Source organism: Daucus carota, chromosome 6 (assembly GCF_001625215.2).
Source record: "Daucus carota subsp. sativus chromosome 6, DH1 v3.0, whole genome shotgun sequence".
Lineage (NCBI taxonomy): Eukaryota > Viridiplantae > Streptophyta > Magnoliopsida > Apiales > Apiaceae > Daucus > Daucus carota.
Window position 1 is genome coordinate 3,429,176 of NC_030386.2, and position 14,790 is coordinate 3,443,965.

At 34.4% G+C, this 14,790-nt stretch overlaps 2 protein-coding genes across 3 annotated transcripts; both read right to left on the reverse strand.

The window, feature by feature from the left end:
* Positions 1-2,681: 2,681 nt before the first annotated feature.
* On the reverse strand, positions 2,682-4,314 carry LOC108226609 (reticulon-like protein B9). Its single transcript, XM_017401596.2, has 5 exons — positions 4,073-4,314; positions 3,791-3,971; positions 3,200-3,341; positions 3,038-3,107; positions 2,682-2,956 (listed from the first exon to the last, which is right to left on the reverse strand). The coding sequence occupies exons 1-5, from the start codon at positions 4,170-4,172 to the stop codon at positions 2,787-2,789; spliced, it is 663 nt and encodes a 220-aa protein (XP_017257085.1). The 5' UTR covers positions 4,173-4,314; the 3' UTR covers positions 2,682-2,786.
* Positions 4,315-5,494: 1,180 nt separating this feature from the next.
* LOC108224682 (cytochrome P450 76AD1) lies at positions 5,495-9,600 on the reverse strand. Of its 2 annotated transcripts, none has more exons than XM_064078902.1 (5): positions 9,306-9,600; positions 8,255-8,601; positions 7,994-8,126; positions 6,539-7,366; positions 5,495-6,337 (listed from the first exon to the last, which is right to left on the reverse strand). In XM_064078902.1, the coding sequence occupies exons 1-5, from the start codon at positions 9,465-9,467 to the stop codon at positions 5,690-5,692; spliced, it is 2,118 nt and encodes a 705-aa protein (XP_063934972.1). In that variant the 5' UTR covers positions 9,468-9,600; the 3' UTR covers positions 5,495-5,689. The 2 variants fall into 2 exon arrangements, with proteins under 2 accessions (XP_063934972.1, XP_063934973.1); XM_064078903.1 differs by lacking the exon at positions 9,306-9,600 and adding an exon at positions 9,013-9,084.
* Positions 9,601-14,790: the final 5,190 nt, after the last annotated feature.

The following is a 14,790-nucleotide window of genomic DNA, read 5'->3' on the forward strand; positions in this document are numbered from 1 at the left end:
ATATCTTACCAAATACATCATTATTTTTGGACTCATATTAAACCGACCACGAACGCGGTCGATTATAACCATCTGTTGGGTTTATGCAAGAGACAGCTTTAGGCTGTTAAAACTGACTAGTTATAACCGACTGACGATGCAATGTATCGGTCGATTATGTTCCTCTGTTTAAAAACGGCATCGTTGCCCCTGTTTAACATATACATTTGCCATTTTTTGAAAAATAAAAATATTCAAATAAAAGTTAAATAGTTAAAACAGACCGGGGACGGTCAGTTAAACATACCTGGTCGGATTTGTGCATGATGGGCCTTTTAATTATTATAACAGACCGCTCTTAACTGACCGATAAATTAGGGGCACGATCGATTTTCTATGTTGTGGAATGGTAAACTCTGTCGATTATGTTATAGTCGGTCGGTTTTCTGGATAGTCTAACGGTACACTCGGTCAGTTATGCTATATGTTGGTTGGTTTTATGGTTTACATTTTCAAAAAAAAAAAGTTGTTGCGCGCTATTTCATTTCGTTATAGTTATCTACGACCAACAACCATTTAATCATGTTTTTATTTCATCTTCTAAAATGCACTTGGCTTTCTATTTGCAATGACAGAACAAGTTTTATATACAGAAAAATTGAAACAAATAGAACCATTTATTCGCAATTCGTCTGATAAAAACTAACCTCGTCAATGGCACCTTCAAAACATCAGAATATTCGTCTTTGCATCAGCTCCACAACACACAATGCTATCATTCTAATTAGTCGCCAGTTACAAAAGAAATTATAATTAGTGATCGTATTAAATAAATTAGTTAAAGTAGTGATATTCACAAATAAATTAGTTAAAGTAGTGATATTCAAAAATCAATCAAAGTAGTTAGCTGATATCAATATTCAAATAAATTTAATCTTAATAATATTTCAAAGTTAATTTAATTAACTAAGCAGTCAAGGTTATGACTAACGGGAATACACTCTTAGAAATAAATGGAAGGATGACTCTTGGGATTGGATGATGTAATCAATATTTGACTTTTCACTTGCTTAACTCCTGTGCTATAAAAAGACACTAAGTTAATCCAAATTAACATCAAAACTTTAATCTAAAAACCAACACCCAATGAAAATCATATGCCACCACTACAACAAAACAGTCACCATTGACAACAATATCTATGGGATTTTTGAATTCCTAGAGGAAATTTGGGATGAAATGCCTTATGAAGAAAGAGCCATATCCTATTCATGCAACTTGATCACTGTCTTGAAGAGCAAAGGCTCGAGGCATAAAGAGTGGCCGAGATACGCAAGCAAGAGGGGTTAATCAAGTTCGCGAGGATGATGGCTCAGAAGTTGAAGAAGCAAAAGGAGGAGGAAGACAAGGCTGGCCCTTCTGGGCTTTGAAGTTGTTTTTATAAATGTTTTTTAATGAATTTTATTTGAATGTTTAATGAAATGGTTATGTATCATGCTTGAAAATTCAACTCATGCTCGTTATCATGCTTACAAAATCAACTGAAAATCGAACTCAAAAAACTAAATCAAAATCAAACTCAAAATCGACTAAGCTTACAAACATATACATACACTAACATATAAAGAGAAACTGAGGGAAAGATCGAAATACCTATAAATTTGAAGCTTATACATAGAACCATAATTGAGATTGAAGCCTATCTGAAACCGAATAGAGACCTAACTGAAGGTTAAGAACCCTCATTTTGATGGGTTTCGAAAGAGAGAGATAGAGAGGGAGAGGTTTTAGGTAGAGAAGGGTAGAGAGAGAGAGAGAGATATTTTGGGAAAAAGAGAGAAAGAAAATGAAATGGGAAAAAAAAGAGGGAGACTGGTGAGGGAGAAAGAGATTTATGTCAGTTATGTCTTTTAATGTAAAACGGCGTTGTGCCCCATCTGTAATGCGTATATATTACCCATTTTTCAAATAAATAAATATATTTAACAAAATAAAAATATAATTAAAACCGACCGACCCTGCGGTCGGTTTTGACTTTAGACCCAAAATGACATCATTTTGTCTGATAGATTATTAAAAAATTTATTGAAGATATCCTGACACTTAACCGACCGAGTTGTTGGCCGGTTATGCGCTAGACACGTCAGCACTAAAACTGATCAACTCCAACTAGTTGGTTTAAGTCGGTCGAAATTTTTTTACGATTGATTTTAACCCGTCGATTTATCACGACAATTTTTTCCTGTCGGTCGGTTTTATGTGATCGATTTTGTCTTGTTTTTTTTAGTGATCGCTCTCACATATCATGTCAATTCTGATTTGAACAACAGAATCACAATAGATTTCACTTAATGGATCCGCATATCTTTACCTTTCTTATCAATTGTTTTCGGTATATGTCTGAGAAATCTAACAACTTCTGTCAGCTATATGAATATGGTTATGCAGGACTCGTTATTTTACGAATTGGTCTTTCTGTGCTTACTTGCAGGGGTTCAACTTAGCCTATGCTTCCTTCCAAGCTTCTCTATCCTTACAAACGGCTATAAGGTTTTAATACACAGTGTCGTATCTCCTTTTCAATGCTCCGTGACCATATATAGTCTCATTTCATAAAGCTATCATCTCAATTGCCGAAACAACTTGCAACTGATAATCAGCACTAATTAGGGGACACAGATTTAAACCCGTCGATGCAGTGGTTAATTAAAAATTAACTGTAATTATATCCAAGGTCATGATCAGTTCAGCAATTTACATAAAAATGAAGTATAATGTTTAGGCAAACTTTTGGTTCTTGCAAATAATCAATTGGTCTTCTTCCCATTAATTGGTCCTCGCGGTATCTTGTCAAGAACAGTCGAGTCGAACTTCTTGTAGATCTTCCTCATCTTTCTGTATACTTTCCCGCCAAAATAATCCACTTCTTTTTGGTAGCGCTCGTACAAAAATGGCAGTGTTTCAAGAGAAAGAATGCCTACAAAATGATTAATTAACTTTGCATTAGTACATTACTTGTGTTATGAACTTAGTAGGAAGCATGGATTGAGTTTCTTACCCAAAAAGAGAAGATTCAAGGAGCTTATATAGTTTCCGATCAATGAGACTAGCCAGAGAAGAAGAACAGCCTGAAACGTATTCATGCATTCTTATCGATTATGTAACGAAGTGTGCATAGACAGATATATAAAGATTATAAGATGATTAGTTACACTTGTACCATAGCAAAGAGTTTCAGATTATTCCCACAAGCGATGTAGATGAATGTTGACAACAACTGGTTGAATTTGATATGAAATGTTAAAGCAACGTCTCTAAAACTCGAATCTTGCAAGACGATTTTCGGTATCTGAGGGGGTGCCCTGTAAATAATATAATGATTTAGATCAAAAATATTGAAAAATAATTAGTGAAAGCATTCGGATGAGCTCTATATATATATAGTATCGCCCTACCTCCACTTACTAGAGGTCGAGAGTTCGAATTTGGTTGAGGACAATATGTGACCAGGAGTGTGTTCAAATTGTTAAAAAGCATTTTACTGTGTTTGTGTATATACTCCCTCTGTCCCACCGTTCTTTACGCTGGGGACGGGGACGGAACTCGACACGCATTTTAAGGCTTCCGTTAAGTATAGTTGTATAATTTATTTTTAATTTTTTTTTTTCAGAATAAAACTTGAATGTTTAAATTTTGATTTAGAAAAAAAATACTTTAAAAATAAATTATGTAAATATACTTAATGAGAGCCTTAAAATGCTGGCGAGATTATATTTACGATATAAAGAATCTGGTGGGACGGAGGGAGTACCAATTAAAAAGATCTGCGGCAGTGGACCAAATGAAGATGACGAGCATGGAAGTGATGAAGATGTGACAAAGGAGAGTGATGAAATTGTACTCCACAACCTCGAAAAGAAACCATGCTACTGTAACCGCAGCCATGATTGCAGATGATACCTTTCGGTCCCTCCACAGCAACACATCAGCAACTGAAATTCAAAAACCGTACAATCCATTACCTAATTTAGCATCCACAAATCGGTCTCATCAGAATAAAAATTCGTAACAGAAGTAGAAAAATGTCGAGTACCTTGTCCTCCACCGAGCAGAGCATGGACTGATCTTTCGCGGCTAAACAACTGTGAAGATTGAGCTACTTCATCCTCAGAATCAGACGAAAAGATTGGCATGGTTCTGAAATATTCGCGATGATGTGATCGATAAATACCTATGATTTGATCTCGGACACCAGGCCTATATATATATAGCTTTGTGCAACAATGTATGTGAAATTGCAGATGAAATGAAACAGAATAAATACTAGCCTTAGTGAGAAAGAAAGATAGAAAGGGAGAAGAAAAGAATGTCTTTGCAGTACTTTCTTTAACGTTTGCTTTATATGCCCGCCACTCTGAATATTTTATTTAACTTGTATAAAATGTTTAATAGTGTCACGCTCGAGAGAGAAACAATATTTTAAAATTTCTGCTGCAGAACTCTAAATTTTAAATAGATTTTTATGATATGAATCTCTATACATGCATATTTTTTCACCGTTGTTTGTGTTCATGAATAATTTTACATGATTTTTACATCGTTGTATGCGTTCAAAAATAATTTTAAAACATAATATATAAACACGACATATTTTATATATACAATTCTACCGGAGAATCCTAATTAATATTAAAAATAAAATGAATAATTCTAAAAATTCTTAGGCTAACCCTTCAAAGAGGATCATGATCCTATTTTAATATTCATCAGTATTTGCAGGAAATATGAATCATTTAAGGTAAGAGTGTCTGTTAACATGCAAGAAACGGGCAACACATTTTTTATTGCAGACATGCAGAATCTTCTTTTTTTTCTTTCTATGACTTAATAAAGATTCCCATATCTGTGACTATGTATATGCTAGAGGTGTGCATTCGGTTAACCGAAACCGAAATTTTTTTCGGTTAACCGAAACCGAAATTCAACAAAAACCTCTACCGAAAACCGAACCGAATTAATTTCGGTTTTATAACCGAACCGAAATTTAAATTTCGGTTAATACCGAAAACCGAAATTATTAACCGAAATTTTTAAAAAAATCAAGAAGAACCCACTCTGTCTTTCAGATTTTGCATCCTGGTATAATAGAGTAGCATTTAATTCTGGTATTAACGACATGCATTTATATAAAGGACAGGATCTTGAATTAGTTTCAGTTTGCTAATATGTGCACTTGCTTCGCATCATCCGCACTCAGCTTGTTTGACATAAACAGAAACAACAAATGCAGAGCCTATAATTTGCATAAGGATGTAGTTGGACAGCAGACACTGAAATAACATGCAGTAGATTTACAGCTGATATGTTTATTCTGTGACAGAAAACAGAACTGATACATAACTCGTTTATAAAGTTAGAATATTTATATTATTAGTTAAAATACTTATTTTTCTATAAAGTGTATAAAAATTCGGTTAACCATTCGGTGTGCATTTTAGTGCGACTACTCGTAATGTATGAAATTCGGATCTCTAATTAATTAGTAAAATTTAGAATATCAAATATTTTTTATGGAGTTCTAACTTCATATATAGGCCATAGCTTACACAACATGCACAATACAGTAGCTACTTTGTAGACAAGCACATACAATACCAGAAGAAACCATGACTATGTGGTTAACACCATTTTTGGACATAACCGATCATTTTTACCAGTCGGTTTTGTCCTGTTTTTTTAGTGGTTGCTGGTCATTTCTAGTAGTTGGAATAAGAAGCAGCGGGGTAGCCTTTTGCGAGGTAACTCCAAAAGTATCATCCATGTCCAAATCCTTCAGGGACATGTTATTTGGAAGATTCCAATCAAATTGTGCAACCAGTGACAGCAACATCAGGCTCATTACCCTCTCAGCCAGGCGGATCCCGGGGCAGATTCTACGCCCCGAACCGAACGGCAAGAAACTGAAATATCGGCCTTTATAGTCGATTTCAGAGCTCAGGAACCTCTCCGGGGTGAAATCAGTCGGATTTTCCCAGGAATTGGAGTCTCGGGCAATGGCCCAGGCATTGATTATGATTGGAGTATTCTTCGGAATTGTGTAGCCCTTGAATTTTACGTTGGTCACGGTTTTGTGAGGCAGAAGAAACGGTGATACTAGGTGAAGCCTCATTGTTTCTTTCAGAACAGATTGGAGGTATGGTATTTCCAGGATTTCGGCTTCTTCCAGGCTTCCTTTTTCTGCAATTCTATGGGTCAGTTCTTCGCGGAGCTTTTGCATGATACTTGGATTCTGTATTAGCTCTGTCATCGCCCATTCGATTGTACTTGAGTTTGTATCAGTTCCAGCAATAAACAGATCCTGAAATAAAAATGAATAATAGGTGAATGATCTGTGCATAACAAATATAACTTATTGCATCAATACGAGACCAGTCTTATAAATTTAAGGAAGTCGACTGATCTTTTAATTTTACACTCCTAAAAAATTTCAAGTGGCTGATAAATTGATAGAGAAAGATGCTGGTCTATATATGCCATAAGGAGATAACAAAGAACATACCATTAAGAGGACCTTGATGTGTTTGAGATCGAAATACACCAGATTCTCTTGTCGAAAATCAAGAAAAGAATCCAAGAGATCCCCATGCGGTGAGAAGTTAGATTCTCTGTGTTTTAGCCGCTCAATAATGAACTTTTCACAGAGTTGATCAAGCCAGCTATACGCAGCCTTGGCATCTCGTCTTATGCCTTGCGGATCAAATATTTTTAGCCAAGGAAAATAGTCCGCGAAATTCATCTTCCCATCAACCTTCATGATAGTCTTAACTGCATTTTGAAACTCACTCCCATCTTCATCAGAGTTAAAATGAGCCACATCTGTTGAGAAACAAGTGTTCGACATCTGATTCAATGCGGTCGCAAAGGCTAATCTTCCAATATTCACAACTTGTCCACGTTCACTAATCTCCTTGACATGTTCCACCATTTGTTTCACAACTTTTAGCCTAAGCCCTTGCAACATGTCTAGTTTTTTAGGGTTTGTCAAGTAGACGCTCAACGCTCTTCGGATGGTTCTCCATTGATCTCCGATAGATATCCAAGGCAAGGCAAGATCATGGTTCTGAAGTCCTCCAGCTACAGCATCTGGAACGGCCCTTCCAGAGAATTCAGCATCATATTTTCGAAAAACCTCTTCAGCCATTTCAGCTGAAGACACCACAACATTTGTGACTCTACCTAGTCGAATCGCGAAGAGAGGGCCATACTGTTCAGCCAGCTTGGCTAATGATCTGTGTGGCTTTGGACCTATTTGCAAGAGATTACCCAGAAACGGAAGGCCGTTTGGTCCTGGTGGAAGTTCTGCTCTAGCAGACAGACCTAGAACATACTGCACAAATACTAGGAAAATTAGAGAGCAGGCAACCAATGCATTGTAATTTTCCATTTGAGTTTGATGATTCAAAAACACCGACTGATGTCCACTCTTATACTGCAGGTTAATGGCTAAGCAAGTGTATAACAAAACGCTGGAATGGATTTTTTTGTTGCGGTTTTTGGATAAAATCGCAACCTCATCGTCGGTTTCAGTTTCAAAACCTCGGATTCGGTTCCTATCGGTTCGGTTTCAGTTAAAAAACCGCATTAAAAAAAAGAGAATAATTATACGTATAGTAATCATTTATCATCGAAATACTTGTCTAATTTTCTGCTCTTGTGCAAAATTCTGATACTAATTTGTAAGACAATATTTGTAGTCTCTATGGTTGCAAATATGTTTCTGGACATATTAGATTTACATCATTTTACATTAAATAACATTCACTACGGGAAAACAGGACATAACCGACCACCAGATTCGGTCGGTTATGACCTTTCAATTGCCTATAATATTTCTACATAATATCAACAAGTACAAGGATTAAAATTGAATAATCACACCAATTACCAACAAAATGTACCAAACCAATTACCAACAAAATCAAAAACATATTATATATAAAAAAAATGTACTTACTAGAAACTCCTCAACCCTTAGACCGAGCCACTTTGGGTAAGCCGCGTCTATGTCACTAAACGTGTATTTACCCAAAGGCCATCTTGCCCGAATAATCGCAAGCAAAGTCTTTTTTGCCTCATTATCTTCAATACTATATAAGAACATTATAAATATAAACTCGTGAACAAATTATTAATAACTAACGCACACTATATATATTTAACACTAAAAATCATTACAAATCACTACAAAACACTACATATAAAACAATATACTTACTGTCCATCGGAGATATTGATCTGTCGAGGTCTTGTTGGTATCTTAGCTCCAAAAATGCCGCATGAATGTGACCGCGGCATCCTCACTACTCTTCTCACCGGTTCCTCTTCCGCCTCCGCCTCCCTTGGGTTTTGGTCCGATTCGGTATCCGAATCCATTGGCTCGTCACGCAACACCGTCTTTTCCTTCCCCTTGCCTTTTCCCTTCGCGCGCCTTTTGTTTGTACTACTACCGACACTCTTTCCCTTGCCTTTGTCGGTGTCCTTGTCCGTTGCTTTCCGTTTTCTTGCCATGATATATATCGTCATTGAAATCATGACGACTATCATCACCCAACCAAAGAGCCCCTACAATACAATTCATTAAAATTAAGTTACAAACTATACAAATTATACAAAGACAAATTACACAAATTATACAAACACACACATTATACAAATTATACAAACACACACATTATACAAATTACACAAACTATACAAGCACATACAAATACAAACACACATTATACAAATTGGAGGCCAAAAATTATACAAACTATACAAATTATACAAAGACAAATTACACAAATTATACAAACACACACATTATACAAATTACACAAACTATACAAGCACATACAAATACAAACACACATTATACAAATTGGAGGCCAAAAATTATACAAACTATACAAATTATACAAAAACAAATTACAAAAATTATACAAACACACACATTATACAAATTACACAAACTATACAAACACATACAAATACCCCTTTGGGTTCATCCGAAGCAAAACTTGAAAAATTAAGAAAAAATTCACCCCACATATAACCGACCAACAAATTGCACATAACCAACGAACAAATTGCATGCAAAATTTCCCATACACGTATATACTAATTAACACATACAAACATACACACATACACAAATACATACACATTTACAGAAATTAACACAAACTTATACATATACACACATATATATACAGATTCACACATACAACTAACATATACAAACGAAAAATTGAAAAATTGAAAAAGCGAAATAGAATCGAGCATACCCCTTTGGGTTCATCCGAAGCGAAACTGAAACGAGAAGGGGCTTTCTTCTTTCTAGCATAACGAGCCCTCCTTTGAGAACCGAGCACAAATGGGCAGCACAAATCGAGCACCAAAATCAGCAATTGAAGAAGAGCAGCAGCGGTTGAAGGAGAGAGAACCATTTGCAGAGAGATTGAGAGAGATTGAGATTGAGAGGGATGAGAGTTGAGAGAGAGGCAGTTGAGAGCGAGAGAGATTGAGAGGGATGAGAGTTGAGAGAGAGGCAATTGAGAGCGAGAGAGATGAGAGATTAAAGGGAGTTGAGACAATAAGAAAAGAAATGGCTGTTTTTTTATTTATACAGGGCATAAAACCGACCGACAGAGCGGTCGGTTATGACATTGAATCCTGTTAAACGACGTCGTTCAACAAAGGCGCGTCTTTTAACTTTTCGTGAAAAATTGGGCGCAAAAAATCAAGCGGCCGGTTTTATAAATAATCGGTCGGTTTTAAGAAACCCTCAATTTAGGGTTTTATTAAACCCTAAATTTAGGGTTTTATTTAATTAAATAAAAATCATAGCTTTTAATATTTTAATATTAAAAATATTAGGATAACATTATATATTAATAGCTAGTATTATTTAATAATATTTTAATTTTAAATCAAAAGTAATATTACTATATATTAGCAACTAATATATTTATTATATTCATAAACTCTATAATTATTCATATTTAAAGTAATATAATATTTTAATTTTAATATTTATCATATGTACTTCGATTAAGAAATATATATACGTATTTCAAAAATCGAATCAATGTCCGACCTTGCAGTGGATTAATCGGGGATTACTCGGTTAAATCGGTGATTTTTAATTAGAATACTGCTTATGACATATATCAGTTAGGAACACGACATAGATCGGAATAATCTTAATTTCTAGGCACATGAAGTAATTAGGAAACAAAAGTTAAAATAATATATATTAAAAATGAGCCAATAATATATAGACACGTGATAGTCAATAGTATTGAGTCAGCGTACGATCTGCTTTGAATACTGTCAAAGGGGACGGGAGGAACGACGTTTACTTGTCACCGTGAGGAAAGGAGGAAACAAGAGTTATGTTTCACACCTTCCTCTCCGGACACTTCACTTGTAACCATACGTGTATCAGTCATGCAGAGATGATGAAGACTGAAGTGACTGTATATATATTTATATTCAGAATATATTTTATATAAATATTAGATGTAAAATAATATATATATATTATTATATTTATATAATATATATTTATATTATTATTATATATATATATATATATATATATAAAATATATAGACTTTGACTGACTTTTACTTAAAACCGACCGAAGTCAAAGGCGTCAACGGTCGGTTTTACATGAGTTCGGCCGGTTATATGTAAAGACGGTCGGTTTTCTGGAGAGGGGTGGTCGGTTTTACATGAATCCGGTCAGTTTTCTGGGACTGTTATATTTATTATAATATATATATATATATATATATATATATATATATATATATATATATATATATGACAAATAATATATAAAAACTTTGACTGAGTTTTACGTAAAACCGACCGACGTCAAATCCTGCCACGGTCGGTTATACGTGGTCGGTTATGTCTCGGTCGGGTTTGTGGCAGTGGGCTATCGTGATTTGCATAACCGACCGACTTATAACCGACCGTCTGGTAATGAAGGCGGTCGGTTTTCTGGGAAACGATGGTCGGTTTTGTATGAATGTGGTCGGTTTTCTGGTAGTTGTATGGTCAAAAACGGTCTGTTATGTGCACTATCGGTCGGTTTTCTAGGCAAAAATTGAAAACAAAAACAGATTCTTCTGCAGTTATAGTTACCAAATCCTGTACCAACATTAAATACCAATACATAACCAAATTACTAAGCAGGCTAAACAACATTACACCATTGTATATCATTACACCATTATAAATCATTACACAAAATTAAACATCATTGAAAGTCATCAAAACCGTCATCATCTTCATCATCATCTTCATCATCATCTTCATTATCATCATCTTCCTCTTCTTCATTGTGTTCAACATCATCATCATCTTCTTGATTTTCATCATCTCGCAATTCGTCTTCTTCATCATCATCATCTTGATTTTCATGCCGAATAAATGGTATTTGTCCATACTGTGCAAAATCAACAAATAATGAAAATGAGCTAGCGGCATTAGATCTATCTTCTTGAAAAGCATCCTCTATATCGTTTTGCACAATAATTGACTCATCAATCGGACGACTTTTAGATTTGACCACCGTATATATTTTGCTTCGTGGATCCAATACGCTAGGAGCGTGATATACTTGAGAGGCTTGACTAGCTAAAATAAAAACTTCGTTAGATCTCAATCTTGAAGTTATATCAACCATCACCACTCGATTTTTATCGATCCTCACACCATTTCCGAGACTATCAAACCAAATACATTTGAACAAATATACGTGATTGCATCCTTGATAAATAAGTCTCACAATTTCTATTAGTTGACCATAATAATCAAGATTATTTTCGTGCAAAGTTCCCTTAACTACAACACCGGAACCGGATGCGGATGATGTTGAAAATTTATATCCATTAACTTGACAAGTTTCAAAAGTCATGACCTTTAATGCCGGTCCTTCTAGTAAGTCCATGAAACGAGGTCCGTCTATCTCGTCTTTCTCAACCTTTTTCTTAAACCAAGCTTTGAATCGAGTTTTCACAATATGATCTAATTGTTGTGGCATTGTCTCAGGACGTTGTCTCATAACTCGATCTTGGTACCTCCTACAATAATGCATAAATGTCAATAACATGAATTTATCATAAAATGTATCGACATCTTCATAAAAATTTATCATAAAATACCATACCTTAGATAAGGTTGAACTTCAGGAGAGTTTAGAATTAAAAAAAGTCTAATTAGAATAACTAATATACATGTAACGTATAAGTTCTTATTTTTAAAACTTAAATTTTTATATAAATTACAATAATATATATGTATATAATATTTATTATAAAAATCGGATCGGTTCGGTTTTTTTCGGATCGATTCCTGCCTGTAACGGCAACTCGGTTTCGGATTCGGTTTTTAAATTTTCGGGTTCGGTTCGGTTTTTAGCGGTTTTTAACGGTTTGGGTTTCGGATTTATTCGGTTTATTTTAATAAATAGTGAATACTAAACATTTTTTAGTATTTATTTCTAATAGAAAAACACAAATACAAATTCTCTTAAAAACAAATAATTTTGCTTTCGTTACCTAATCTCTGCCAGATTTTTCCTAATCTCTTCTGGATAATCTCGGACACCGAGGTTGTAAATTGTGGTCACGTTACATCAAAGAAATATTCTCCTGTCACGTCTTATATGAACTGTTATTATTTTTTTTTTAAATTTTGAGAAAATGAATTATATTTAGTATCATTATAACTCCACATTCATACAAGCTTGGCAACTTGACAATAACGATAGCTTTGTAGAGGGTTCATTAGCTGGGGTACATGTTGATTTTTCTCCTCTAAAATTTAGATTTTTATGTGGAATGTTATTTTCGTTCAATGAATACTGTTTCTCTCCGCTGCTTTCACAACATCAAGTTGACTAGCTCTTAATCACCGAGCACAATACATTTGTAAATTGTATTTTTCTCGTATAAATTATTTGATACATCAACATACATAGACAATAAACTCGAAAGATTACAGATCCATATTAGATATTTAAATTTGTTTTTCAATAAATTGAGGTTAATCATTATGGGCGTGATTATTGTCCGTATGAAATCAATTATATATAATATAGTTATAAGCAAGAAATTTGGGTGTTATAATATTTTTTAATTATATATATCAGAAATATCTGAAACCCACGTAGCAAAATTATTGGAAAATATTGATATAAGAAATTAGTTGTGTTAAAAATCGAAATAGGGACATAATTTTGTTTTGGAATCAAATCCATCGTATATCAATTATTTCATCCATCAAACGGACAACCATAATTTAATAATAACAAAATATTGGAACTAAGATCTAATACAAAACGTTGAAAAATACTCCGTTTATTCCACAATAAATGTCGTTTTGACTTTTGTCACGTAATTTTAGGTGCAAAAAAATCATACTTCTACATATTATTTTTCAAATTTTCTTTTTCTGAATAAAAGTTTAACATCTATACTTTTATTTAGAAAAAGAAAAATTGGAAAATAATGTGTAGAAGTATGTTTTTCTTGTACCTTAAATTACGTGTAAAAAATCAAAATGACACTTATTTTGGGACGGAAGGAGTAATACGTAGAAGGTTTGAGGTGTTTGACATCAAAATAGACCTGATCTTTTTGCCTGAAAATGATTCCTAGAAGTCGGGTATTTTATCACATCAAATTTCATGATACAGTTTTACACATAGGGTTTCAATGAGAGTCGACCCCCTTTCTCTCCTTTCATTGGCCGTCTCTTCTTCTCCTTCCCCTCTACTCATCTAAATAACCATAATCATATTAGGAGATCTATTTTCTCCTACCTATTGCTTTTCTTTTTTTCTTTTTTTTTCATTTTTCCTTCAATAATCTTCACCTTTGGGTGTGAATCTTGCATTCACCCTTTGTGTGTTTTTATGTCTCTCCTTTTGGAGTGGTTTGTGTCTCTTCTTTTGGAGTGTGTCACATGTTTTAGTATGTTCTGGTGTGTTTTGTTATGTTATTTTGGTCCTTTGAGGGTGATTCAATTGATGTCTTGGGAGATCCGGAAAGTCCGTATCAAAGCTGGAGCGGTGGGGATTATTACAAGAGCTTACCTTTCACAACAGAATATTGTTCATTTTTTGAAGTATTCCATTTACGGCATGTCTATAGCTGGTATCCAGCAAATAGATAACTGGGGTGAAGTTTCTTCAATCTCGATTTATACAATTGGGAATTCTGAACACTGGGCTATCAATGGTTATTATGTGTTACGGTCAATTGTGATACTGCTGTTTTCAGGGATGTCGGTGCAATTTGGATTGATTTGGATGTCTTTGATTTCATTCTTACATTCAAGAATTTTTATAATTCTACTTGTTAAACAGTCAGGAAACAAATTATTTTGTTTTTCCACCTGGTTGTATCGTCAGTTGGGGGTTGTCCCAGCATGATTTTATTCTGATTAATGAAATCTCCAAAAAAAATGATTCCCTAGAGGTCCCCAGTTTGGAAAATAAATATCCTGAACTTGTTAGAATTATATGAGCTGCGTCTACCAGGAAAGAAGTTTTAAAAATCTAATAAATGCAGTTGAAAAGGCTGATTGAACCATTTGTGTCACAACTTTTAGCCTAAGCCCGCGCAATTTGTTTAGTGTGGATATGTCAAGTAGCTGATTATAACAGCCATTGTATCGCTTGCCCATTTTCAGGGAATTCAACATCATGTTTTCGAAAACATTCTTCATATCATATGCTATGTGAAGTCATGT